The sequence below is a fragment of the Callorhinus ursinus genome, unplaced genomic scaffold (genome assembly GCF_003265705.2).
Source record: "Callorhinus ursinus isolate GAN/ISIS: 27379988/994484 unplaced genomic scaffold, GSC_fseal_2.0 scaffold12, whole genome shotgun sequence".
Lineage (NCBI taxonomy): Eukaryota > Metazoa > Chordata > Mammalia > Carnivora > Otariidae > Callorhinus > Callorhinus ursinus.
Window position 1 is genome coordinate 35528442 of NW_027397074.1, and position 26303 is coordinate 35554744.

The 26303-nt window shown below is 37.1% G+C and overlaps 1 protein-coding gene across 1 annotated transcript in view; it reads left to right on the forward strand.

Annotated features, from left to right (window-relative positions):
- The window catches only part of LOC112824959 (histone deacetylase 9), a 636385-nt gene that overhangs the window by 476243 nt on the left and 133839 nt on the right, over positions 1-26303 (forward strand). The window contains exon 21 of the mRNA XM_073898929.1: positions 19460-19567. Coding sequence (XP_073755030.1) covers positions 19460-19567 — 108 coding nt within the window. The remainder of the gene's footprint in view (positions 1-19459; positions 19568-26303) is intronic.

Below are 26303 nucleotides of genomic sequence, written 5' to 3' on the forward strand. Positions count from 1 at the left end.
CATATTCTAAATAATATGGTATATATGGTCTCTAATTAATATTTATTGTGGACACATGTAAATATCCTTTAAAGTGATCCTGTACCATTTTGAAGTGTTTCCATTCAAAGAAATAAAAAATAAGGCCCGAACATAGTGAAATTCTTTGCTGCTAAAGACATTACTTTTTTCCCCCTTGACCTATTGCCTCTCCTTTAGACATTTCAACATTATTCATTCAATTTTAAATAAACAGGTATTGAGAGACTCCTATGTGCTAAGTATGGAGCAACTCTAGCTGCATATTCTTCTTCTAAATTTTTTATTTTCTTTTCAGTTCTCACTCATATCCCTTATTATGGATACCACTTTACTCTGTGTTAATCTTCCTCCCTTTATATTCATCAGCTTTGGTGAAAAGGACCTGGGAGTCCATGGTGATATGGACTGAAGGCAAAATATCTGGTCTTTTCATTGAATGAGATCCAAAGTTATTTTTCTAATTAAATATTTGTACAAGACAGCCTTCCTTTCTCAGCTTTCTTTGACAGAGGCATCATATCTTCATTTTGAGAGCTAGTGAGTGCATTATCCAGCATCAGCTAACTATTCTATTAAAAGCAAGTATGAAAGAAGTCAGATACCCAATACTAATTGGCTTTAGACGTAAACTACTTATAGCTTCTGGAGGCTACCTCAATTTGGGGCAGAATTCATTCACTCATTTATTCACTTGTTAATAAGTATTTATTGATAGCTTATTATAAGCCAGGAACTGTAAGTACAGCAATGAGTAAAACAGAAGAAAAATTCTATCCTGGTGGAACTTATATTCTTGTGGGAAAGACAGATAAACAAATACCCATTAGTTCAAATATGTGTTCGTAATGATGAATATTATGTAGAGAAGAAAGCAAGGAAAGAAGATGGTATGGAATCTGGGGACAGAAGTGGTGGTTAATGGGAAGTGTTACCTTTTGGAGCTTAGCATTGATGAGTGAGGGATGATCTGGGCATCTGGGCTTCTTGTGGTGATTAACTTAAGGAGGGATAATAGGGGGCACCAGAGCAGGCTTGTCAAGACTGCTCAGAGTTCTGGGTCCCCGTCTTCACTCCTGCCTATGAAAATGTGACCATCTTGGGGGGTAGGGTTGTTGTATCTAGAACACACAGAATTCCTGGCCTCCTTTTTGACTCCTGGATTGAGGTGTGGTGGATTTATAGTCACACCTTGAGATCCTGAAATCTCTTTTAAGATCTGACCTTGGAGTTATGGAGGAGCTTGAAAGTGGGGGCACAATTAGCCAAGCTGTGGCTGTGAGATATCTGGATAGCTCCAGATCTTAGCAGCATTATGTGCTTTGGGGTTCCCAGTTCCTGGGAACATTATTTGGACGTAGTTTCCTATTTAAATTGTGCAGCTGCAAATTAGGTATAATACTCTAACACCTGTAATGCCCTGATATTTGCATTATATTTCCCAGTGGTTTTTCATGTACATTTTAGCTGCTTCTTTAATAGACAGTATTATATTGTGTCCTCAGTTGTCTGTAGCTGGTCCTTGCTGATTTATATCTGAGCTGCTAGATTCAGGGTGACTGATCTATTGATCCCATTAGATTAGTGCATGAAGCAGAGTATGATGACTTCTCTATTTGTTCATGACGAATTGTGTGTTGCATGTATATAGCACAAGGAACACAAACTTTGGAGTCTGAAATTCAGGGCTGTTTTTCTATTAACCTTCTGTTTGTGATACTCAGTGTCTTCATTATTAAATGGGATGAATCAATAAAAAATTTCAGCCGAGTTATATAGGGCTGTACTCTAAACATCTAACTAAAATTATAACACTTAACTTTGACCCAGAAGATTGACTTAATGAAGGGATGATCTATTAGGCGAGATGTTCTGGCCTCAGCAAGGACAGAGAACCCTTTCAGACATACCTATTGATTCTCATAGAACTGGACTTGATTCAGTCTCACATCAGAGAGTAGCCATTCTTTACATGCAGCTCCCGATGATAACCTACCTCACGTCTTTTAATCCTCACGGCATTCCCAGAAGTCTTGTTACTAAAGGTGTAACTGAGGCTTCCTATTCTGCAGAAAAGGAAACTGAGGCTCAGAGAGGGGACTAACTTGTTCAAGTCACACAATTAGTAGGTGGTGAAGTAGAGATCTCTTGATTCCCAAGCTCTTAAACACAGTCCTATACACGCACAACTCACCATAATGTCAATCTCATGTGATTATCAGCACTCATTTCCCAAATGAGAATAAGCCTTGCCATAAGAAAGCACAATTGTTCCTTTTGCCAAGAACATTCTTTTTATTGTAATTCCTATGAAGTATTAAATCCCTGCACTCAGACATCATTAATTTGGGGCAAAAAAATTATGAACCTCTACACAGCATTTTAATTCGAACTAGACAGTGAAAAACCTCTGCCATTGGACCAAACTACTGTGGGAAGAGTTAGACTCTCATTTCACACACCTACTGGGTCAGAGTTAATTAAGCTGTCTTGGTAGGAGCAGGGATCTAATATGCACTGTCTAGTGATTACAAGGATTAGAATATTATGAAATACCCTTTCCACAGTATGTTCATCAGATTAAATAAAGTAGTAAGAAAATACTGAGATGGTATTACTTGGCTCTATTTCTAACTCAGTCTTGATAGGACTGACCAGATTACTGTGAATAACAACAATAAGGACTCTTTTGAATGACCACATAACCCACAAGAATTCATATATTATTGGCAAATCCTTGAGTCCACTAGTATCTTAAGAATCCTTAGAGTCTCAAGATGTAGCATTTTGCCACAACAAATATGTTCCTGTACTTATTCTTATCACTGACACATAAATGGGTTATTTTTCTGAAGATGGAGGGTGACTTAGAAATTGTACATGCAAGGTCAGTAGGGCTGCCAGAAAGCAGTTGATCATATTGGAAGGGGGTCTGTGGTAGAGCATTAATGTACATGGCATGCCCCTTGTCTCTTCCAGCTGCTCCATTAATAGTTCACGCCTTCTTTCCATATGGAATATCGGTCACAGTATTCATTCATCATATCCATGGTTTTACTTGGAATCTGAAGGTCCGCCCTATAGCCACTCTAGTTCTTTTTCATCTCACCATGACTAAAGAAGCTAAGGTGTGGGCATTATAACCTACAAGTGATCCCAAAGGAATGGGCTGTCATTCATGTGTTCCTCCCATTGTGGAACAAAAGAGAGGAAGCATGTGGGTTCCCCACCCATTGTCATCATAAATCCATCCCAACTCCATTTCAAAAGTCTCAAGATTTCAGCAGAACATCCAACGTGAAATGAATATATACATTCAAAGAACTGGCATGTTGTATCGCATGGAGAAGGGAGAACACCCATTGTTAAAGGCTGCAGAGCCGACCAAAGAATGAAGAATACCATAGGTCCTCAGCCCAGAAATATGACTCTCAACATTACCATATGAGAGGAAAAAGTGACAGTCACCTAGAGTTATAGAAGGCTCTCGAGAGTTTTTGAAGTATTGCTATCTACATAACAGCAGAACTCACCCTGAGTGGTTTTATGATTTTAGGAGATATGTCCTTCTGTCCAGACCTGGAGTCAGAGAAATCGGCAATGCAGTCTCTTTTAGTAATTATTATATATCTGAAGTCAGTTAGTTTTTTCTTTCTTTCTTTCTTTCTTTCTTTCTTTCTTTCTTTCTTTCTTTCTTTCTTTCTTTCTTTTCTTTCTTCCTTTCATTTGGAAGAGAGAGAGCACGCATGAATGGAGGAGGAGGGCAGAAGGAGAGGGAGAGAGAATCTTTTAAGCAGGCTCCATTCTGAGCGCAGAGCCTGACATGGGGCTCGATCTAATGACCCTGAGATCATGACCTGAGCCAAAATCGAGAGTTGGATGCTTAACCAACTGAGCCACCCAGATGCCCCTCTTCATCTTTAAAATGGGGACAGTCAGGCCTCTCTTATTGCATTATTGTGAGGATCAAATGTAATGATGTAGGTTATCTGTGGCAACTGTGTGTAGAGAGTGGACACTACTCCACTCTGATGAGTGGCCCTAATTAGGTCTTGTTTTGCAAAGAATAAATAAGCTGCTACCTCAAGGGTGTGATCTAAAAGCTTCTTCAAAGCCCTGAAACCTTCAGGTCTCACCTGACATCATACAACCCAACTAGTGTTCTCCCATTAGAATCATGGCACTTTAGGGTGACTAGTAAGGCGAGAGCAGGGATTTTTTTTTTTTTTAAGATTTTATTTATTTGACAAAGAGACACAGTGAGAGAGGCAACACAAGCAGGGGGAGTGGAAGAGGGAGAAACAGGCTTCCCGCTGAGCAGGGAGCCCGATGCAGGGCTTGATCCCAGGACCCTGGGATCATGACCTGAGCCCAAGGAAGATGCTTAACGACTGAGCCACCCAGGCGCTCGGAACGGGGATTGTTTTTAGAAGCCCTTGTGATGAGGCACATGGGTAGAAAAACTTGATTTAGATATTGGAATATTTGGATTCAAATCTCTACATTGTCACTGCTTCAAAAGTGTTTCTCTAACTCTAAGATATAGATTCTAATTCAATAGAATTGGATGGGGCCTAAGATTCTGTCTCTCTTATAAACACCCATACATATGATGTCAGTGTTCCTGATCCATGGACCACACTTTGAGTGACAAGATCCTATGTGACTGTGGATGGGCAAATCATTTAATTTTTCTGGGCTTCCATTTATTTACCTCTGAAGTAGAGGTGATTAATGAAACATGGTTTGTCAGCCCCTTTGGGGATCAAATACAGCATTACTATGTGGTAATACTTTATCCAAATTTAAATCAACTTTTTAAAAAATCAATTTTTTCTGGATAAATTAGATAGTGGGCTCCAATTAGCTTGACACTGAAGATCTGGTTGATTAAGACTTATAGGGTTAGGGATGCCAGGGTAGCTCAGTTGGTTGAGTGTTCAGCTCTTGATTTTGGCTCAGGTCATGATCTCAGGGCTGCTGGACTGAGCCCTGACTCAGGCTCCGCATTCAGCAGGGAGTCTGCTTGAGATCCTCTCTTTCTCTCTCTGTCTCCCTCAAATAAATAAATAAATCTAAAAAAAAAAAAAAAAAGACTTGCAGGGATAGCCTGTCTCCTTTGGGCAATAGTTATAAAAAATGGAAATTCTATGAGGAGCAGGGGTGAACCATGACAACAGAGGTCTGGGGCACTAGGAGTACCCCAGATGTTGCTGGTTGTCAAGCCAGAGAAAGCTAGCAAATGAAAGCTATAAATCTAGGTGTGGTGCTAACTGAAGAATAGAAAAATGTTCTTCACTAAATTAGTGATGTAATGCGGGACTTGAGTCGGGAGTGGATTTTCACATTTTAGATTTTTTAGCCACAGTCAAACCCTGTCAAGAAATATATTACATAGAATTAACCTTTTTTCATTCATTAATTGATTTTCTTGACATTTATTAAGGATCTATTATATGGCAGACCCTAAAGATACCCATAGCCCTGCACTCATGGCACTTAACACTAGCTCTCATCATATATCATTAAGAAAAGATCTATAGAGGGCACCTGGGTGGCTCAGATGGTTAAGCGTCTGCCTTCTGCTCAGGTCATGATCCCGGGGTCCTGGGATCGAGCCCCATTTTGGGCTCCTGGCTCAGCGAGGAGCCTGCTTCTCCCTCTCCCTCTGCCTCTCTCCCTGCTCATGCTCTCTCTCTCTCTCTCTCTCTCTCTCTGTATCTCTGTGTCTCAAATGAATAAAATCTTAAAAAAAAAGATCTATAGAACACACAATATAGAAAATCTTTTTTTAAGTTCCTATCTGTATTTGTCTGCTCAGCCTGCCGTAAAAAGATATCACTGACTGGGTAACTTAAACAACAAATTGTTGTTTACTAACAGCTATATAAATATAAGCTGTTCCTAAACAATAGCTCAGGTACCCCCATGAAGTCAAAATTGATTGCTTTCCAAGTTTCACAGTCATCCTGCATTTGGAACATCATATAACTAGCCTATACTGCAAAGAAATCCAGAGAGAACAGAAAAGAAACAAACACATACAAAACAAAAACATGTACTTAAAAAACCTGATTAACTTTTTAAATAATCATTCCCCCTTTCTTCTTGAGATGCTAATGCCCAGGGTAGAAAAATACATGCCTTTATCCTATCCCTGACAGCAATGAAGATTCGGTCAACTCTATGCTGTTTTAAAAATATATATATTTTTATACTTCTAGAGATTAGAAGTTCAAGATCAAGTTGTAGGCAGGATTGGTTTCTCCTTAGGCCTCTCTCCTTGGTTTGCAGATGGCCAGTTTTTCAGTGTCCTCACATGACTTTTTCTGTGTGTGTGTGTGTGTACATCACTGGTGTCTCTTCCTCTACTTACAAGGATACCAGTCACGCGCCCTCTTTAAAGGCCCTATGTGTAAATATGGTCACTTTGAGGTTAGGTCTTTATCATTTGCATTTGGGGGAGCACAATTCCATCCCTAACAGTACCCATATCTACGGTTGACTTTGATTGAAATCCCAATTCTGTGCCTTATCAACTGTGTAACTGTTCGAGTTACTTAAGCTCTCTGAAGCTGAGTTTCTTCTTTTGTAAAAGTGACTAAAAATACCTTTATGAGGCTATCATGGGGAATGAATTAGATAATGTTTCTAAAATGTTTAACACAGTGTGCAGCACTTACTTGGTGCTCCAATCCATCCCCTACATCTTTCTTTAGATACTGACCAGAGATATTTACTTTATGCTTTCTTTGGGTAATAAATTTGACTTTATTGTCTCTTCCACTGAATCCACTAACAAACTAGGCTTTTCTCTCTCTGAATCTTTCCTACTCCTACCACTTTTACTCTTCCTGGAAAGAAAATACGTACTGGAATCTTCAGCTCTAGACCATAAGAACAGAGACTTGAGGATAGAAAAATACTGAAATTCTCAAATACCTCTTAAGTGAAAAAAGGTATTCTATTTCCTAAAACAAACAAGACATTTGGCTTGCAGATGCCCCATACTGTATAGAGCTTAAAACAGAATAAGCTATGTGGAAAAATTAAAACTAAAGTTTCTTAGAAATTAAACTGAAATGACTTCAGTGATTTAAAAATATTAGATAATTTCTAAGTTACTGAATCAGGATACTGTCTGCAGAAATAGCTGATCCACAATGGATGATTAATTTAAATGATATACTTTACCTGCTGTAATGCAAAAGTTAAAGAGATGCTTAATTTCTTTCATAGTTTTAACTTTTATATAATGTGCCTAAAATGGCACAGAATCAGTACTGTGATGAAAACCTATTTCTTTGTTGAGTCTGGTGTCTCTCAGGAGGTTTCTAGGGGCATCTGATCATTATTTAAGCTTAAACTCAATTATTCAGAAATGCCCCGTGGCCCAGGCAACAGCATAGCATAGCAGCAGCTGCTTACTGCTTAGTATTGGCTGAAGAGTTTTAGTTCCCAACTTTCAGGGTGAAATATTCAAGGCATCCGTGGAAGAATCATGTACCACATTAACCATGCACAGTGCATATGAAACCTGTTCTGTTAATGGGTAAACTAGTATTATATTTAACTCTGGGAATATTTCCGAAAAGAATCAACAAGCTGCGTTTAGATTATACAAAGGAGACTGTGCCTAAATTCCTTTTCTTCTAAGTCATTCTCTTTCCCTTTTAAATACTTTCACATCCACTTTCAGTACAGGTAGCTTAATTTCTATCATGTGCGGCTTTTCAGAGCATTAGCTTGTTTCGGGTGCCAGTGATTGAGCTATGCTGGATGTGTTTGGAAAAGGCCAACATTCATTCAGGAAACTCCAGTTGAACTAGATCCATATGCAGCTAAGAAAAAAAAATGTAGCTTTCTGATTAGAAGTAGTTTCTGGCTTCCAGCAATATCACAGATGATTTTTGTTTTTGATGTGCTGCAGAATAGAAAGTAATGTTGGAACCAAAACTCTGGGATTTTTTTCTTAGTGAACATTTACTGAGAGCTTACTTCTTTCACTATTGTGTTGCACTGTATTAAGCACTTTACATGCATTGACTAATGCTAATAATAATCCTATGACAAAGGCAGTATAATCCTATGAAGAAGGTGGTATCTCCATTTTTATTTAGAGTATGGTTAATAAGCTTGTCCAAGTTTGAACAATTTGTAAGTGGTAGTTTTTAAGGTCTTATTGGTGGTCATTCTCTCTTGGTATATGACTTATCTTATGCAGGCTAATTTATTAATAAAACTACTTACACGGGGTGCCTGGGTGACTCAGTCGGTTAAGCATCCAACTCTTAGTTTTGGCTCAGGTCATGATCTCAGGGTCGAGAGCTTGAGCTCAGTGTCAGGTTTGCAGTCAGCGAGGAGTCTGCTTGAGATTCTCTCTCCCTCTACCTCCGCCTCTATTTCTCTCCCACCTCCTGTGTGGGCACTCTCTCTCTCAAATAAATAAGTAAAATCTATTAAAAAAAGCAATAATTAAAAGAAAAACACATTTTTTAAAGATTTATTTATTTTAGAGAGAGAACATGCATGCATGTGCACATGCACAAGTTGCGGGAGGGGCAAAGGGAGAGGGAGAGAGAAAATTTTCTCCAGTAGACCCCCCAACTGACCGAGCCCTATGTGGGACTCGATTCCATGACCGTGAGATCATGACCTGAGCTAATATCAAGTGTCAGTTGCTCAACCATCTGAGCCACCCAGGCACCCCACCTAATACACGTTTCATTTTTTTTTAAAGATTTTATTTATTTATTAGAGAGAGTGAGAGAGAGAGAGCACATGAGAGGGGGGAGGGTTAAAGGGAGAAGCAGACTCCCTGCGGAGCAGGGAGCCCGATGTGGGACTCGATCCTGGGACTCCAGGATCATGACCTGAGCCAAAGGCAGTCGCTTAACCAACTGAGCCACCCAGGTGCCCCCTAATACATGTTTCTAATTTTACCTCTAGTTTCACCTTTTCTTTCTACCTCTCTTACTCAAATAGAGTTCTGTGTACAGTTTGGGAGGAAAGTCCTTTCTTTATGAAATCAGTGCTCCTCAAATTATTATGTGGTAAAGGACAAGATTTTGCTTGCTTACTTTTTATTTCCTGTCATACAGCAATGCTTTTGTAAAATGCAATAAAAAAGAATTACTAAAAATGAGATACCAAAAAAACATATAAAACAAAAACTCATTCTTACTGGATTGAACAGATATAAAATTATTCTAAACAATTGCTATAGAAGTTGCTAAATGCTTGCTTTTGTTTATCTTGTTGTAGAATGGTACCACCATGGTTCCATGGACCAAACTGAGTAACAGTATTCTAGACCAGTGGTTTTTGCTATGGTTGAATTTAAATTGACCATCTTGTTATTTGTTTTATATTTGTTACATCTGGTTTTCGCTCGTTTTCTTTTTCTTTTACTGCTTTCCTTTGGATTGAATATTTTTAAAAATTGTATCTTTTATTTCCACTATTGGTTTATAAGTTTTTTATCTATATTTTTAGTATTTTCTCTAGCACTTATACCTATTAATATATATCAAAGTCAGCTTCTGGGTAATATTATACTACTTCATATATAATATGAAAATCCTATAGCAGTTTATTTGTGTTCTCTCCTTCCATTCTACATACTTTGTTGTGATACCTCTGATTTTTACATATGTCCTAAACCCCTCAATAAAATTTTTATTATTTTTGCTTTAGATAGTCAATGTTTTAAAGGAATAAAAATAAGAAAAAAAGGTCTCTTTTATGTGAAAGCCTTCATTATTATCATTTTTAGCACCCTCAGTGATTTTCTTTACCATTTTTTGTAACTCAGGTCTGATGGAAGTATAATACTTCAGCAGTTATTTTTCTGAAAAATCTTTATTTCACCTTTTAAAGATTTTTTTTGAAGATATTTTTGTTAGTATAGAATTCTGATAGACCTTTTTTTCTTTGAAAACTTTGAAGTTGTCACTCCATTGTTTTCTAGCTTAAATAGTTTCTGCTAAGAAATCTGCCAAAATTCCTGTTTTAGTTAAGATTTTATGTGATATGTCTTTTCTCTGGCTGCCTTCAAGATTTTTAGTTTTTAGCAGTTTGTGATGTGCTAGGTGTAGTTTTATCTGTTTGTATAGTTGAATTGATGGCATTTTTTTTTCTAGTTATGGTCTGAATCTTTTGGATCTGTGGTTTCACTGTTTTTGAGAAGTTCTCAGTCATTATCTCTTTAATATTTCTTCTGCTTTATTTTCTCTTTCCTCTTTACAAGAATCCATTTACCCCTGTATTACACAGCTCAGGTTACTTGCCTGTCTTGTGACCTTAGCTCCAACCCCTCCTCCACGGTTAACTAATTAATTATTCAGCATTTTTTATTAGGGTAGATGTGTCAGAAATATGAGGCTACATTTTTAAATGCCCGTAGGCATTACTACAATTAATAAGTTTCAAATTAATTTAAAAATATTGCTGAATTAATTATATATTTCACCACTGTGTATTTTCTCAAGTAACAAATTTTAATGTGCAATGAAACTTTTTGTAGTGCTGCGAATATTTGTAGCATTTACTTGAAATGTTAACCTGAGCATCATTGCTCTACCCTTATCCTCAAGCAAAGCTAGAATCCTTTATAAACATACCCCCTTAGTTATATTCTCCACTTCCTATTTTAGAATTTTCAGACATTTTGTAGAAGCAAGTCACCCTGGACAGCAGAAGTTATGCACTGATAGCCCAGGAGCCATATTTAGTACATAGATAATCTTTTAGCCTGGCTGGGGAGTTTTTAAAAAGGGAATTCTTAATCTTTAAGATTGGAAAATTACACCAAGGGCATGCCTCTCATTTACCTTACATTACATTACATCTACATTTCCACTCTGACCTCTGGAGTCTTTTGAACATGTGGCTACTACTAGAGCCCGAATTTGCACCACTTCTGTATGTAAGCCTCTCGAAGCTATTTTTTTTTTTGTACTTTTTCCTGTTTATGGATTCTATTTGTCTATATAAAGGGTCACCAATACCCCTTAGTTAATATTTAAGTTATAGCTGCTGCAGGTCTGAAAAGTATTTAGGGAGAAGCTTGCTATCGTTATTGCTGTTTTTAAAACCATAAATTACATTGGCAATGTATATTATTCAGTGACAGAGCTTTCAGAGAGTTAGCTTACTTAGAACTCTGATTATTTTGTGAACTGTGTGTCGCACTTTTATTTTGCGTCCATTTTTATGTGGTCATTCTCAGAGTAAACAATTTTTTTAAAGGAAAAAACTGAAAGCAATTAAGTGGTTACTGGAAGGATATGCACGTGCACAGAGGCTTCTGAATAAGAAGAGGGAGTGGCACTCAGGAAGCATTCTTGATTTCTTGCAAAATCCTGACTGTGGATTTTAGTCATTTTAATTCACGCTCCTAATGCAGACTGGAGTAAAAGAAACTGTGAAAGCACTGGTTTTTGAAATAGTGTACCCAGCTCTCAGATACTCAGAATCTGTTTCAAAGGAAATGAACACTTGGAAGTAAGTGAACACTTGGAAGTGTGAATGTATTCACAAATAGCACTTAGATATTTCCGCTAAACAGAATGAATCATGGCAGCCTTACTGTATGCAGGGACAAACCCAACATTCTCATCAACAAACATTTCTCAAGGACTTGACTTTTAATAGGTAGAACTTGTCTGTTTCTTTTTTTTTTCTTTTTTCTTTTTGGTATAGATGCCAGTAATCTTATGATGTCTTTGATCTTTTATTTTGCCACTGATATTATGTAATTATTTCTTTTTTGAAATAATGAAAAGAAATTGCCATCCCTTTCTTTGATGTATTAGGAAAAAATAAGCTGAGATTGAAGCAAAAGAATGGGAAGATCTGTGAAAGTTTTTTCCTGGCTGTCACTACCATTTGTGAAACTGAAGAAACTGAAAAGGACAGAACAACCCTTTAATATAAGTTTATATTAGTGTCAATTCTATTCAGGAGACAAAATTATTTGGATAAATTCAGGAAAAGAACAATGTTGATAAAAATCATTCTTGGTTGTATTCCCAAGGAAAGGCAAGAGAGAAAACACAACTTTAAAAGTTAACAATGAAAATATAAAGCAGTTTCCTCCCTGTTCCCTCCCTCTCCTCTTCTCTGCATTCTCTGTCTCACTGCTCTTTTTGCTTCTTATTCTTTCTTTCTCTATATTTTCCTTTTATTCTTGCCATATTCCATAAAGGATTTAAAGCAGCTTTCAAAACAAACATGAAGTGTGTGTGTGTGTGTGTGTGTGTGTGTGTGTGTATTCAAAGTAGGTGTCATCATGCAAAAGTGAAAATACAATGAGCTAGGACTGAGATTAGCATATAAAGTGTGTATTATAATAGCTACTATTTTTACTAGACAAGGACCACAGATTTTACTTTGAGATTTCTAGCAGCCAATATGAAGAAGGTAGCACTGTTATTTATAGGGTCTCAGTGTTTCTAGGGCAGGATTTTTCAACCTTGGCATTGACATTTTGGGCAAGATACTTCTTTCATGTTCTGTCCTGTTGCACTGTAAGAAGTTTAGCAGCATTCCTGGCTTCTACCCAACAGAGGCTAGAAGCTTACCTGGTCCTTCAGTCTTGACAACCAAAAATGTCTCCAGAAATTCCCAAATGGCCCCTGAGTGGGGAGAGGTGGTGGGCAAAACCACCCCCACTGAGAACTACTGCTTTAGTAAAATGGCAAACAAATTAGAAAATGCCCAACTACTCCAGATACAACTTGTGGTATTTGAATTTTTTGAATATTTTAGCAATTTTATATGGTAGAATTTCAATACCTTTAAAGATAAAATATTGATGTTATCAGGTCTTAGCTGATATATTTCAGTAGGAAGATCTTTGATTCCATAAATAAAATTAGAATCTTTTTGTTTTTTATTTAGTTTATTTAGATTTTTATTTTACCAACATAAAAAATCAATATGGATTAAAAATTTATACTCTTTTTTTTCCAAGTTCTCATTCCAGCTGCACTAATTACTAGCTAAATAACCTCTCTGAATTTCATTACAGAAGTGCTTAATAATAGCATCTATGCCAATGGTTGTTGTAAGAATTGTATCTAGGCATAGTGCCTGGATCTTAATAAGTACTCTATAATTATGAGATAATTATTATTATTGTCATTGTTATTTATAAATAATAAAGATCAGAGCTTTATAGAGTAAGGGAATATATAATAAAAATGAAAAACCTGAAATGTTCTTATTAGGTTTCTATCACTTCCTCTGTATATTTCCTGAATTGCATTCTGCTGTGACTCAAGTGAATGAATTGTTTCCGCCATTCATGTTTCATAGATCAGGTTTGATTCAGCAGTCCTCCTTTTTATCTTTTATAGATATAGAGATTACAACATGATGTTCTTCTTTCAGATGTGAAGAGTATTACCTAGTGGCTAAGTTTTTATAAGCAGCTATGTAACTGGTCCTTTTTGGGCCCTTACTCTCTTTTCTACCTCTATGCTTCCATAGAGACAGCATCTTCCTAACTATTTTAGGAGACTAGTATGAATAATTGCTATGTGCTTATAAATTGCTGGCCTTCTTTCTTTCTTTCTTTCTTTCTTTCTTTCTTTCTTTCTTTCTTTCTCTTTCTTCTTCCTTCCTTCCTTCCTTCCTTCCTTCCTTCCTTCCTATCGATGAGTCCCACTGGCCTCTGCTTGATTATCCTGGGGTTTTCACATTGCCAGTTGCCCTGGATTCTCTGAGGTCCATAATGAAGTGGGTAATGTGACATTCTCCATCTTTTAACATAATTTTTCAAATTGATACCAAAGTATTTTACTTTAATCTCATTTTTAACAGCATATAAAATGTATTGCCTATTTCAGTTGTTACTTACAGCCTTCTCCATCTCTTTACCCTTGCTACTCTACTAAATAGACATGAAGCTCTCGAAATAAAGGCTACGAGGATCTCAGTTCCAGGCTCTGTACTGTTTTCAGAATTGTGCTTCCTCCTCTGATGACTAAATCTTTTTTATGGGCCAAGCTTGTATAATTCTCTATTCTAGAGTATATTTCCATCCTATCTCGCCACGTTTGCTTTGTTCCTAACACAGAAAGACTTCTTGTGGGACCGCCTTATCTAACATTTCTGAACCACAGTTTTGGACACATGTTAGGTCCAGACCCTTCTACATGTTTATAAGTGAGTTGAACTTTTGGGGGACTATTTTCAAATTGATGGATTTTAATTCTGGCAATAAAACAAAGCCTCTTTGGACAGTTCCTCAGCAGACTACTAAAACTGCCTTCATGTTTTGTACATTTATACAGAAATATTTGAAACTTGAAAGCATACTATTTTTCAAAATACTCTGTAAGCAAAAGCTTGGTAAAAATTCCAGATGAATTCTGATGGGGGCAGTAAGTTGTATATTGCCACATTAATTCTAAAATACAGTTATATGTCACTAGCCATGTAACAGCATATCCTTTGGGACTTCTGTGCAGTATCCTGGTTAGATCTTTTCCCTATCATCCAGCCGAGTAAATTCCTGACCTTAAAAATGGGACACGAAATTAGAATTAGTCATGTTTATTCATATGTGTGATAAATATGCTCTATTTTTCCTAATTACACTGATCTTCTCCACAATTACTAATATATCCATCTCTTCAAGATCAACTTCAAGATCAACTTACTATTGGATGCAGTCATTTTAGGTAATTGCTCAGTCTTTCAGCTTCTTCCAGATGGCTTTTGGGTATCTGAAGGAGGGATGGAGACCTGATGAGGTCCTTTGACACTTATGCTGTCCTCTGGATAGTCAGGCTTCTGTGGCAATTTCTCTGGTGCATCTTATTGTTTCTGATTGCCTAGCATTTGAAGCAGCTGATTTTCTCCTGATTTCACTGCAAGATGAAGCCTGGCGGGGTTCTCTGGTGGAGTGCTTCTGCTGCACCTTTGGTTTGCCTTTCTCCAGTCTCTCCGGACCTGAAGGGATGGCTTTTGGCTTTTTCTTCCTCTTTTTGTATCCTATCTAAAGCCTAAATCTATAAGCTCTAGGCCTGGTTGTCATAGGTAGAAAGAGTCTCTTTGCTGAGTATCAGAAAGGCAATGGTAGCATTGTCTTGGTGCTGTCACTAATGTAAGACTATAAACTGAGACCAGTGGCTTTTTTCTTGATATATAAAGGAATTTGGGAAAAAAAATCCTTTTTGACCACAAAATCTAGATTTTTATGTGTACTGATGCAAAATCCTATTTTGAATGTCAGTTTCTTCACATTTCTTTTGTATCAATCTTAATCTCCCTTTTAGTCTGTGTACTATTGCCTCCTAATTTACGTGTACATGTGTGCATGGCTGTGCACACACACGTATCAGGCTGAAGAATAAATTGGTGGACAGGCTAAGGAGAAGTGAATGTGGTATATGGAAAGAAAAAAGATACAAGCATGTTGATTTTTTCCAAACTATAGTAGTTTTGGTTTTAAAAATTTGCTTTGCGTGTCTTAACAACTTTAGCAAGGTCTTAATAACAAGCTAGTGTAGTCAGCAGAATGGCTTTCTGCTCCACTACCATTTCTTTCCCCTTTCCTGGCCTAATCTAAACAATTTACATTGTTTACAATTATTTTCCATATCCAGAGCCAACTCTGTGTCACTCTCCTAATCTCTCTACCTTCAACTTTGAAATGCTAGAGCACCTGTCTTACAGTTCTTCTGGTCCCAACTTTCACCATCATCGTATTGCCATTTTAGCTCCTTAATCCCGTTTACATATATCCATCTAAATCTAATCCTTCTTGCTCTTTTTCCTTCTTTTCCAGCCACTCAGTATCCCATTCCATGCCAAGAACCACCAACAATTAGTGGAGTCAACCATCCTCTCTTACCTAGAGTTTTTTCTGTCAGAAATTCTTGCAGCAGTTAAAATCAGAGCTTTCATATGACAGTGACATTCTTGACACTATCACTAATACAGGGAAAGGTTTTGGCAATCTCTTCAACCAGTAAGAGGGACATAACAGGAGAAGAAATACTTTTTGCCATTGAGAATAGTAGGAAGTGGATTTGGGAGTCTCTTCTAGTGACAGAGTTTATAGTCAGGAGAGTTCATGAGCCATGCATGCTTTCTTACCATTGGAGCTCTTATTAAACTATAACATGGCAAATACATGTGGGTAACTTTTAGTAACTAATTTTGGTAGCTAATGGCCCTTTGAACACATATCTTAGGAAAATATGTTTATAAATTGACTTATAAATGTTTTTTGGGTATAATCTTGCTATGGACTGAATTGTTCCCCCCCAAATTCATATGTTGAAGCCCTAATCCCTGATGTGATTTAAATTTAATAGGGCTTTTAAAAGGTAATTAAGGTTAAATGAGGTCATATGGGTGTTATCCTAATTTAATAGGAATGGTGGCCTTATAAGAAGAGGAAGAGAGTGGGATCTGTCTCTCTCCATGTGCACTCACTGAGGAAAGGCCATGTGAGGACGTAGTGAGAAGGTAGACATCTGCCAGTCAGGATGAGAACTGAACCAGAATTTCAACCAGAAACCAAATTGGCTGACACCTTCTTGGACTTCCTAACCTCCTGAACTAGGAGAAATAAAATCCTGTTATTTAAGCCACTCAGTCTATGGTATTTTGTTATGGCAGCTGAGCTAAGACAACATCTGTTAATAATTCAGAATTACATACAATTACCTGCTTATGAATAGATGATATGCAAAATCTTGACTATTATTACCATATAGTTACAAACACTGGTTGAAAGTTGCTTAAATAAATGTTTTTTATGTTTAAATATAAGTAAATGAATGGATGATAAATTTCATAGATTCATAAAGAGCACCTGTTTAGAGATAGGCCTGAACTTTGGATGTAGCCAAAATCTCAAGTATCCATTCCATTGAGCATCTATGTGCCCAGCATTCTTTCAGTCAATAATCATATCTTTATGATAAAAATAACTCCCATATGCTATAACTCTTAGCATCTGTTATATAGTAGGTACCTAACAAATGTTAGCTAAATTTAAAAACATAAGTATCTTGATTGGTAGAGAGGTTCACACATCAAAATTGATGGCATAGACATGGAGTATTACCTCTATGAGAATACTTCCAGGAAGATAGAAAGATATAGACAAAAAGGTGAATTTTAGAGTTATTTGTGGCTATCTAAAGCCCCTTAGTGTTATGGTTAAAGAGACGTTCCTAGGTGTTGGAATATTTTTCTAATCAAGTGTATGTTTATAGCTTTTTGGAAGAAATTTTTCTGATTTTTTTTTTTAAGAAAAAACTTACAGTGTATTCCAAAGTCAAATAAAAAGGGGTTTGGAATTATATGTGGTTTTGACTCACCCATTAAGTCTTTGGGATTTATTGATTTATGTTTGCTTGCCTTCCCAATAATTTTAAATCTGATTAATGAGGACTTTCTATGGTACCTATAGCTTTACAATAGTTGAAAATTGGCTAAACACTGTGCAGTACAATGTAAATGTTGGTGTTCATTTTTCAACTTGAGCAACCATCTTCCTCAAGGATATATCTTTGTGAAGCTCAAATAAGTGCTTATATTGTTCAGTAAACATAAAACTTAATTTGGAGGGCAGATGATTAGGTTCCATGTCCATTTGATGATTATTTTTTTAGCTGGTAGTGTTGACCATGATGATGTTGACTATTTCAAGGACTTAATGTTCTTAGAAAGCGAGGGTTATTTCAGGATTGTGGTAGAAAGACATGTGATGTCAGAGTCAGGGTTCTGTATGAAGGTCCTTGGGCCAGCTGAGTAGCCTCTCTAAGCCACAGCGTGCTCATTCAGTAAACACTTATAAGGCCTCTACCCTGTGTTAGGCATTATAAAATGGGTGTAATAGTAGCCTAAATAGTAGTAGCTAAGATTTGCTTATCACTTTTTCATTTAATCCTCACCAAAATCATATGCAGATGGTACTTTAAAAAGTTGCTGTGTCACAGGTAAGGGAACCAAAGCAGAGAGACCTTAATTAATTAATTGCCCACTGTCATTCAGGTTTTAGCAGTGAAGCTGTAACTTCACCCTGACAATATGATTCAGAAACTTCTCTCTTCACCACTATGCTGTTGTTGAAAAGATCTTAATTTTCTGTTTATTTATGTATTTATTTACTGTTTTCATTTATTATTTATTCATTGATCTTGACAGAATTTAAGTTGGTAAGGATCTCATGGGAAAAGGCATGTTAAAATGCTTAGGAAACTGCTTAGTGCATTGTGAATATGTATAATTGTTATTTATTGTATTTGTTCCATGTCACTAGGCCTCTTTAACTTAATTCTCTAAAAAAAAAAAAAAAAAAACTTTATTTTGTGTGGGATTTCCTTTCTTTTACAACATTTGAGAAGTCTTGCTATTTGCACAGTCACAAATTTTTTATTACATTTCCTAGTGCTTCAGATAATTTATGTGTTGTAACTTTAGAGACTTCTACCATTTGATTCTGTTTTTTTTAATTTTTTATTGCTGTCTTAATCACCATACATTATGATTCTGTTTTTTATATTAATATATATATATATATTTATACATAAAAATATGTAACATATGATCATTATAGACCACTGTTGTTACATTTTCCTGTCCTTGTTGCATGTTATCTTACTGCATGCATGAAAGAGAGTAAATAGTGTTTTATAAAGGTAAATCAAAAATATTGGTTTATGCTTTTTTTCATAAGAATGTTCTCTTATAGAAACAACCATGTATTTTTAATGGCCTATCCAATTTAATAATACCAGTCTACATTAAGACCAACCGCTAAACTGTACTAAATGTTAGAAATTTTAAGCTTCTACTTTGAAAATCAAATTGCTCCTTGCAGTTGAATTTGGAGAATGTTTTAAGTGTGAGGACCACACACTCCTTCCATGTAGGTAGAGAACCTGAACTGTGGTTGCTACTTCCTACTCGCTGACTGCTGCTGCTACTTGCCTAATAATTGTCTTTGGCTCCCCGTAAACCTGCAGCCAGAAAGGTATTTGAATTTTTCCCCTCTAGCACTTGCAAATCCGATTTTTATGTATAGCTAAGTGCTCTTAGCTTTTACTCTATCTACTACTGGGGCCTGGTTTCTAGCGGGCCTGTAACTACGCCAGATCCGGCCTATGTAATGCTGTTTGTAATGAGAAATCTAAACAGGGAATGGCAGCGAGGCATGGCAGGAATGTGTTTCCATTGGAGAAGTCAGTATAGAGAAAAAGCATAAGCAAAGCTGTGTCCAGAAGGTCTTTTCAACTGGCCGGGACGGAAGACTAATGTTATTGTACCCAGGCTGTTACCCTGCCAGCCCTTCCTCACAAATTTGCTTTTTCTCCCTTCCTTTCTCCCCTCCCCCGCCCTTCCTTTTTCATCTATTCGTTCTCCTTCTTGTTTTCTCTCTCTCTCTCTTCGGGCATGCTGACTGTTTGCTCAGGTGGACAGTGACACCATTTGGAATGAGCTGCACTCGTCCGGTGCTGCACGCATGGCTGTTGGCTGTGTCATCGAGCTGGCTTCCAAAGTGGCCTCAGGAGAGCTGAAGGTGAGGTCTGGGTTGCATTAAGTGTGGGAAATCCAGAGAAGAAGCTGAAACAGTGATGTTGTTGTTTGGGAATTGTGGAGAGTGTGGTGTGCTAATAAAAGGAAAGGGGTGGAGGGAAGAGGGCAGGAAGATGGCCACTAAGGTGTGATAATAACTAGCGTGTATGTAGGTAGTAGCTGATCTTGCTCACAAGGCCTTCCTCTCCTTGGGGAAACTGCGGTCAGGGCATTCTGGTGTGTTTTTAAGAGCACAGAAATGGTGAGTAAAGCTATGGTCCAGGTTAAAAATACCCAGTATATACATGTCTGTCATGTCCTCCCGGGATTCTCTTTTCAAGCAATTTAAAAAATATGATTACTGAACAGTATGTATAAGCGCAGAATACCACCCAGAGAGAGGGGAGGGGCGGGGAGGGGAGAAAGGTAAATACCAGAGGGGAAGGACTGGGAGGAAGAAGGAAATTGTTGATTAGAAGGGTAATGATCCAGGGTATGTTTTTCCATGAAAGAACTTCAAAAATGATCTACGCTTTATTGTTCTTTTCTTTTTACGGTCTCTTCTTTTCTACATCGTATGAAAAGAACAATGTCCAAACCCCAACGTTTCCCAGTCTAAACAATTTATAAAAGCCAGAGACCTGACAGACGTTGACATTTTATTTGGTATTTTAACAGCGCTATTTAAAGGTATGCTATGTGCGTCTTGAATGCAGTTGCCCCTATAAACTTTGTTGGTGCTAACATGACTTTTTAATGCACTAGTTCACACACTTCATAAGGAAATCTGGGTGGTGTTTGATTTGGTATTTTTAGCAATTGTAGGGACAAGGGAAATATAAGGTGAACAACATAGGCACCACAAATTTTGTTAATCTGAAGTAAAATCTAATTAGGATTATTTTTCATTTTATCTAATGAATTTTGATTCAGTTACACCTGACTGTTCCACTTGCTTTTGTTTTTTTGTTTTTTTTTTTAGATTTTATTTATTTATTTGAGAGAGAATGAGAGAGAGAGAGCACATGAGAGGTGGGAGGGTCAGAGGGAGAAGCAAACTCACTGCCGAGCAGGGAGCCCAATGCGGGACTCGATTCCGGGACTCCAGGATCGTGACCTGAGCCGAAGGCAGTTGCTTAACCAAGTTGCTTAACAGCCCATGACTGTTCCACTTGTGATAAAAAAAAAATGCAGGGTAGGAAGGTACACTTTACAATATATTGTCTTCCCAGAAGCCTTTACTTTAACTCTTTAAGAAGTCAGAACCAATAGAAATAGAGTTTTGAAAAGGTGAGCTGTATTTAAAATATATATATGCACACCTTATGTGTAGTTGACTTGATCAACATCAGGACATTAATTGCTCATCTCAGGGGATTTATGGGGTCATTAATGTGGTGCATACTACTCAGTCTTTACCTTTGGTAATGAACTACTGGAAAGAGGAAAGGAATCAGCCTTATGGAGAGGTTTTGGCTGTCTGCCAGTAGCACTTTTGGCAATAATTATTCCTGATTGAGAACGTCATTTGTAACACTGGAATAAATTGACATTTTAAAAGAATGATCTTTGAAGGTCCTATTTTCAAAGAATTAAAAAAATACAACAGCTAAGCCACAGTATTATAATTTTTAAAAGATAATGCTGGCACAGAGCCATTTAATAACAAAATGATTATGTTAGCATGCACCGTTTCTAATTGTCATGACTTGGTGGGAGTTTAATCAGTGATTCAGAAACATTCTCAAGTAGAATGTCCACATATTACACTCAAAATCATCATTGTTGTTAGCTTCACAGAATGCAGAATTGCCAAATGTATATACGAAGAGTATTGAACAGAAGCCTAATTGTTTTTTTAGGAGGTAGTTATTTAAAATAGCCAGTTACAAACAAAGGGTCAACAACATAGAGCATGGACATGGTGACCACCAGCTGTACTAACATTGGCTATTTATGTTACGAACAAGAATTCATGCAAACCCTTTTCTCCCCTTGGTTGACAAATCATCAGGCATGGTTAAAAAGAGAGAGAAGAATAGAGAAAAAGAGCCAGCCTAAAAATCGAGAAATCTTGGTCCAAACTCTGCTACTTAAATGTTGTGTCATTGGTGGCCAATCACTTAACTTCTCTGGGCTTCAGTTTCTTGTTCTGCAAAATCACCCGGGTGGAATTTATAATGTTGAAGGTTGTACACGGTACTGATATTCTTTTTTAAAGATTTTATTTATTTTTTTGACAGAGAGAGACACAGTGAGAGAGGGAACACAAGCAGGGGGAGTGGGAGAGGGAGAAGCAGGTTTCCTGTGGAGCAGGGTGCCCAGTGTGGGGCTCCATCCCAAGGCCCTGAGATCATGACCTGAGCTGAAGGCAGACGCTTAACGATTGAGCCACCCAGGCACCCCTGGTGCTGATATTCTGAGCTATTTGCAAATAGATCTGATTCTCAAATATACATACTATGGCATACCAAATAGTAGATATTTTAAAACTAATTTCAACTTATTTTGGTGACTATTTGAGATACTGCAGTTGGTTTGTCTTTCTGATTGTTAAACCCAAGTAAAAGTCCAAGACAGGACCATAACAAAGGCACCAGTGCTGACACGTCAAGAGACTGAGCCCCTTGGTTGCAAATAGTTTGGGGAGGCTTATGGGAATGCCATATGGGAAAGGTAGCAGTGACAAATGATTTGCGGCCACAGTGAATAACTAATACAGAGAACCATGTTTAAGGACCCCCAGCTAACCAAAAATGTCACTCAGTGTCTACTTGTCCCAGACTCCAATGTGACAGGGCTGGTACACTTGCTGGCCAGGACCATTAACACTCATGGTCTTGGAGTCATCGCTTCATTCAGATCTATGAAGAAAACAGGGAAGCTTATTTGAGGATACTGGTAAGTTAGCCTCTGATAAGAGATGTAAAAAGAAAACTTCAGTGTTTCATTTTTGGTTTTCAGCATCTACATTCAGTTCTTACATGTTCTACTCCATTGTGCTAGTAAATCAATATAACCTCATGAGACAACATTGGCATATTATAATTCTGTATTTTGTGAGACTGCACGAATTTTGCCTGGAAAACAGAATAATGAAGAGCTTGGGTATTAAAGAGGGCATGTACTGCATGGAGCACTGGGTGTTATACACAAACAATGAATCATGGAACACTGCATCAAAAACTAATGATGTAATGTATGGTGATTCACATAACATAATAAAAAAAAAGAGCTTTATTTCAAATAGGGTGGTCCTGGATGGAGTGCTGAACTGAGAAGTGAGAGACAGCTGGAGGTTAGGTCACTGAACTCTTAGAGAAGGAGGACCTAGGAGATAAGAAGTGTGTATGAGAAAGGAAAATGCTGAGGATAAATGTGATTACCTGGAATTTTTGCTTGATGCTTATACTTGTATATACTTAAGGTATACAACATGATATTTTCCACCACTTGTTTGAACCAAGTATTGAACTATTTATAACTATTTATAACTTGAAAAAATACTCATCTTTTAGAGCTATATCTATTGCTTGATGCTTACACTTGTATATATTTCAGGTATTCAACATGATATTTTATACGACATTTGACATGCTCACTGGAGTTCAGTGGAAATTATGGGGACTTTAAAGTTTTCTAGGTTTTTAACAATATATACATGTGTATTTTCATGTATAAAACACTCACACAAGTGGAAATTTCTGTAATCAGTAGATGCCCAAACTGGCCATTTCTCAGAGTCTAGTACTAAGGAACACAAATATTCTGAAAATGCTGAAATGTTAGGTGTACTGGAAACTGTAATTGGAAGAATACTTATCTCAAAATGGTTTTATTTGCTATAGGACAATTATGTCTAGAAATAAATACATCTCTTAAAGATGAGTATTTTTTCAAGTTATAAATGGTTCAATACTTGGTTCAAAAAAGTGGTGTAAAATATCATGTTGTATACCTTAAGTATATACAGATTTTGTCATTTATACCTCAGTAAGGCCAGAAAAAAATGATTCAACACTTACCAGGCTTTCTGAGGATTCATTTTGATGCTATTTTAGCAATGCTATAATATAATCATAAAAAATAAAAATTGCTTTAGTTTGTGGAAGTTTTTGTCAAAAAAACCCCCACCTGATTATCTGAATGATGGATGGATTTCTTTAATGTTTAAATAGATACTGTAATGTCTTGTTGCTAATAAGTTCTGCTATTCATTGAGTACCTACCGCTGGCTGGGCAGTTTACATGTAATTTGTCATAATTCTCACAATAGCCTTTGAAGGAAGTACCACCAACAGGAAACCAGCTCAGAGACATCAAGTAACTTTTTAAGATCCTGTACAGTTTAATAAATGGCAAAGGCTGTAAATCTCATAACCCTTTGGTTTTTTTCAGCTACTCTATAAGGAATTTCCTATAGAAATAGCGCAAATATGTAAGGGGAAAAAAGGTTAAAGCCATCTCAAATGGTCTAGATCCTCTCTTTCTAGTACTATAAAATATTTAGTACATACGAAAAGACAAGTTACACTAATAACTTACAAACTATAATGATAAACGACACACCTATGAGCCTTTCATCCAACTTAAGAAACAGTACTTTGCTAACACTATTAAAGTTCTCTCAGTACTTACCTCTTTTCTTTCTGACTCAGAAATAATTATTAATCTATTATATTTTTTAAATTATTTATTTTCCTTTCTTTAGTTTTAACCATATGTTGTGACCTTTGTACAAATGGAATCTTATTATAAAATATATTATTCCTCAGATTTCTTTCTCTCCACTTAAAATCATGTTATGAGGATTTATCCATATGTATTTATACAGTTGTGATTCATTCATTTTCATTGTGGAGAAGTATTCCCTTGTACATCATAATTTGTTTATTCTGTTGGACACTTTGATTTCTGGGTTTTTCCTCTTCTGAATAATATGCTATGTATAGTCTGTAATATGCCTGCTATTTCACAATGGCGTTACTAAGAGTGAAATGGCAAGCTCCTAGGCTAGAAACATAGTCAGTTTCAGTAAGGAATGTAAAGTCCAATTCCAGAGTTATTTGCCACAGTGACATCAGCAAAAAATGGCAGTTTAAACCTCTGAAAATCTTTTCTCCATAAAATCATTGACAAAACTGGCAGAATTTGTCAGGATAAATTTTTTAAGAATTCTGGAAATCAACCGGAATTGTCCAACAACTCAGGAAGCGTGTGTTCAAAACAAAACCAGCTGAATCTTGGTAAGAACAGGGAGCTCTGTGGTAGTTTAATTCACCCTATTCTCATCTTACGCCTTCCAGCTCCCCAGTAGCCTTAACAGATAACACAGCCTGCATTTGTCAGTGAAAACCAGTAACTTGGCAGTCTCCAGACAGGGCAAAATGGGCCTGGAGCTTCTTCAAAGCCTCATTCTCTGAGAATTGTCATTATTTGGCCTGTCTGGTGCTTCAGTACCAGACCCTGCTTGCAAGGCTGTCTTTATTTGATGTGACTTGGAGTTCACCTGACATGAAAAGGCTTTTCCCCGGAAGCAGTTGTTGAAAAATTCAAGGCAGTTGGTCAACTTCATGGCCACCTGAAGTGGTAGATAACAGTGGAGAAAACAATAGACTAACCAAAAGCTTCAAAGGAAAAACTGGGGAATGAGATGTGCTAAGGGCTATGAAGAGCCCCATCAGATACCTACGAATCCAGAAGGCCACATGAGTGATAGGACTGTGTTCACATTCAGGAAAGACCTGAGAAGACCCTCGGCTCTCATCTCAAGGTGATTTTCAGACTCTGTTCAAAGAGGAAGTGAAGGCCAAGGTAGAATTGTCAACCACCTGGCTGAATATTGAAAATGTGTTCAACACACACACACACACACACACACACACACACTTAAAAAGAGCTTGGGACTATTGGTGCCAAGCATGTCAGGAAATTTCTGTCCAGTCATTTACTCACCACTAAATTAACCAAGCAGAGGCTTCAGTGCCTTACTCAAGAAAGAATACAGACTTTATAGAATTAGTTCAGGAAGGGCGATAAGCAAAAAAACAGTGACATATAATCTGTGTATACATTGTTATTTTATACATAGTAAAACTTTATTCCAATAAAGAAAATAAGTCTGGGGCTCCTGGGTGGCTCAGTTGGTTAAGTGTCTGCCTTTGGCTCTCTGCTCAGCAGGAGCCTGCTTCTCCCTCTGCCTGTCACTCCCCTGCTTGTGTGCACTCTCTCTGTGTCAAATAAATAAATAAATCTTAAAAAAAGAAAAAGAAAATCCCCCCCAAAAAACCACAGTGACAAGCCCTGGGGAGGGATGAAAATCTGATTTCCAGAATTGCCATGTTACATTGTTTAAAATGCCCAGTTTAACATAAAATTATGAGACAGGCAAAGAAACATATGAATCCACATGAATAATGAACACCAGTAAAAGTAAATATGTAAATAAGTATAAATTATAGTATATTTGTATATTTTGTTTTTAACTCTTTTTCTCCTCTCAGATTTAAAAGACAACTGTATAAAACAATAACCATGAGTCTGTGTTGGTGGGCACACAGTGTATAAAGATGTAATTTGTATGATAATACCAGTCCAAAGGAGAGCATGAGAAATGGAGCTATATAACAACAAAACAAACTTTGTTTTTTTTAAAGGATTTATTTATTTGAGAGAGAGAGTGAGAGCAGGGGGAGGGGGAGGGAGAGAAGCAGACTCCCTGATGAGTACAGGGCCTGATG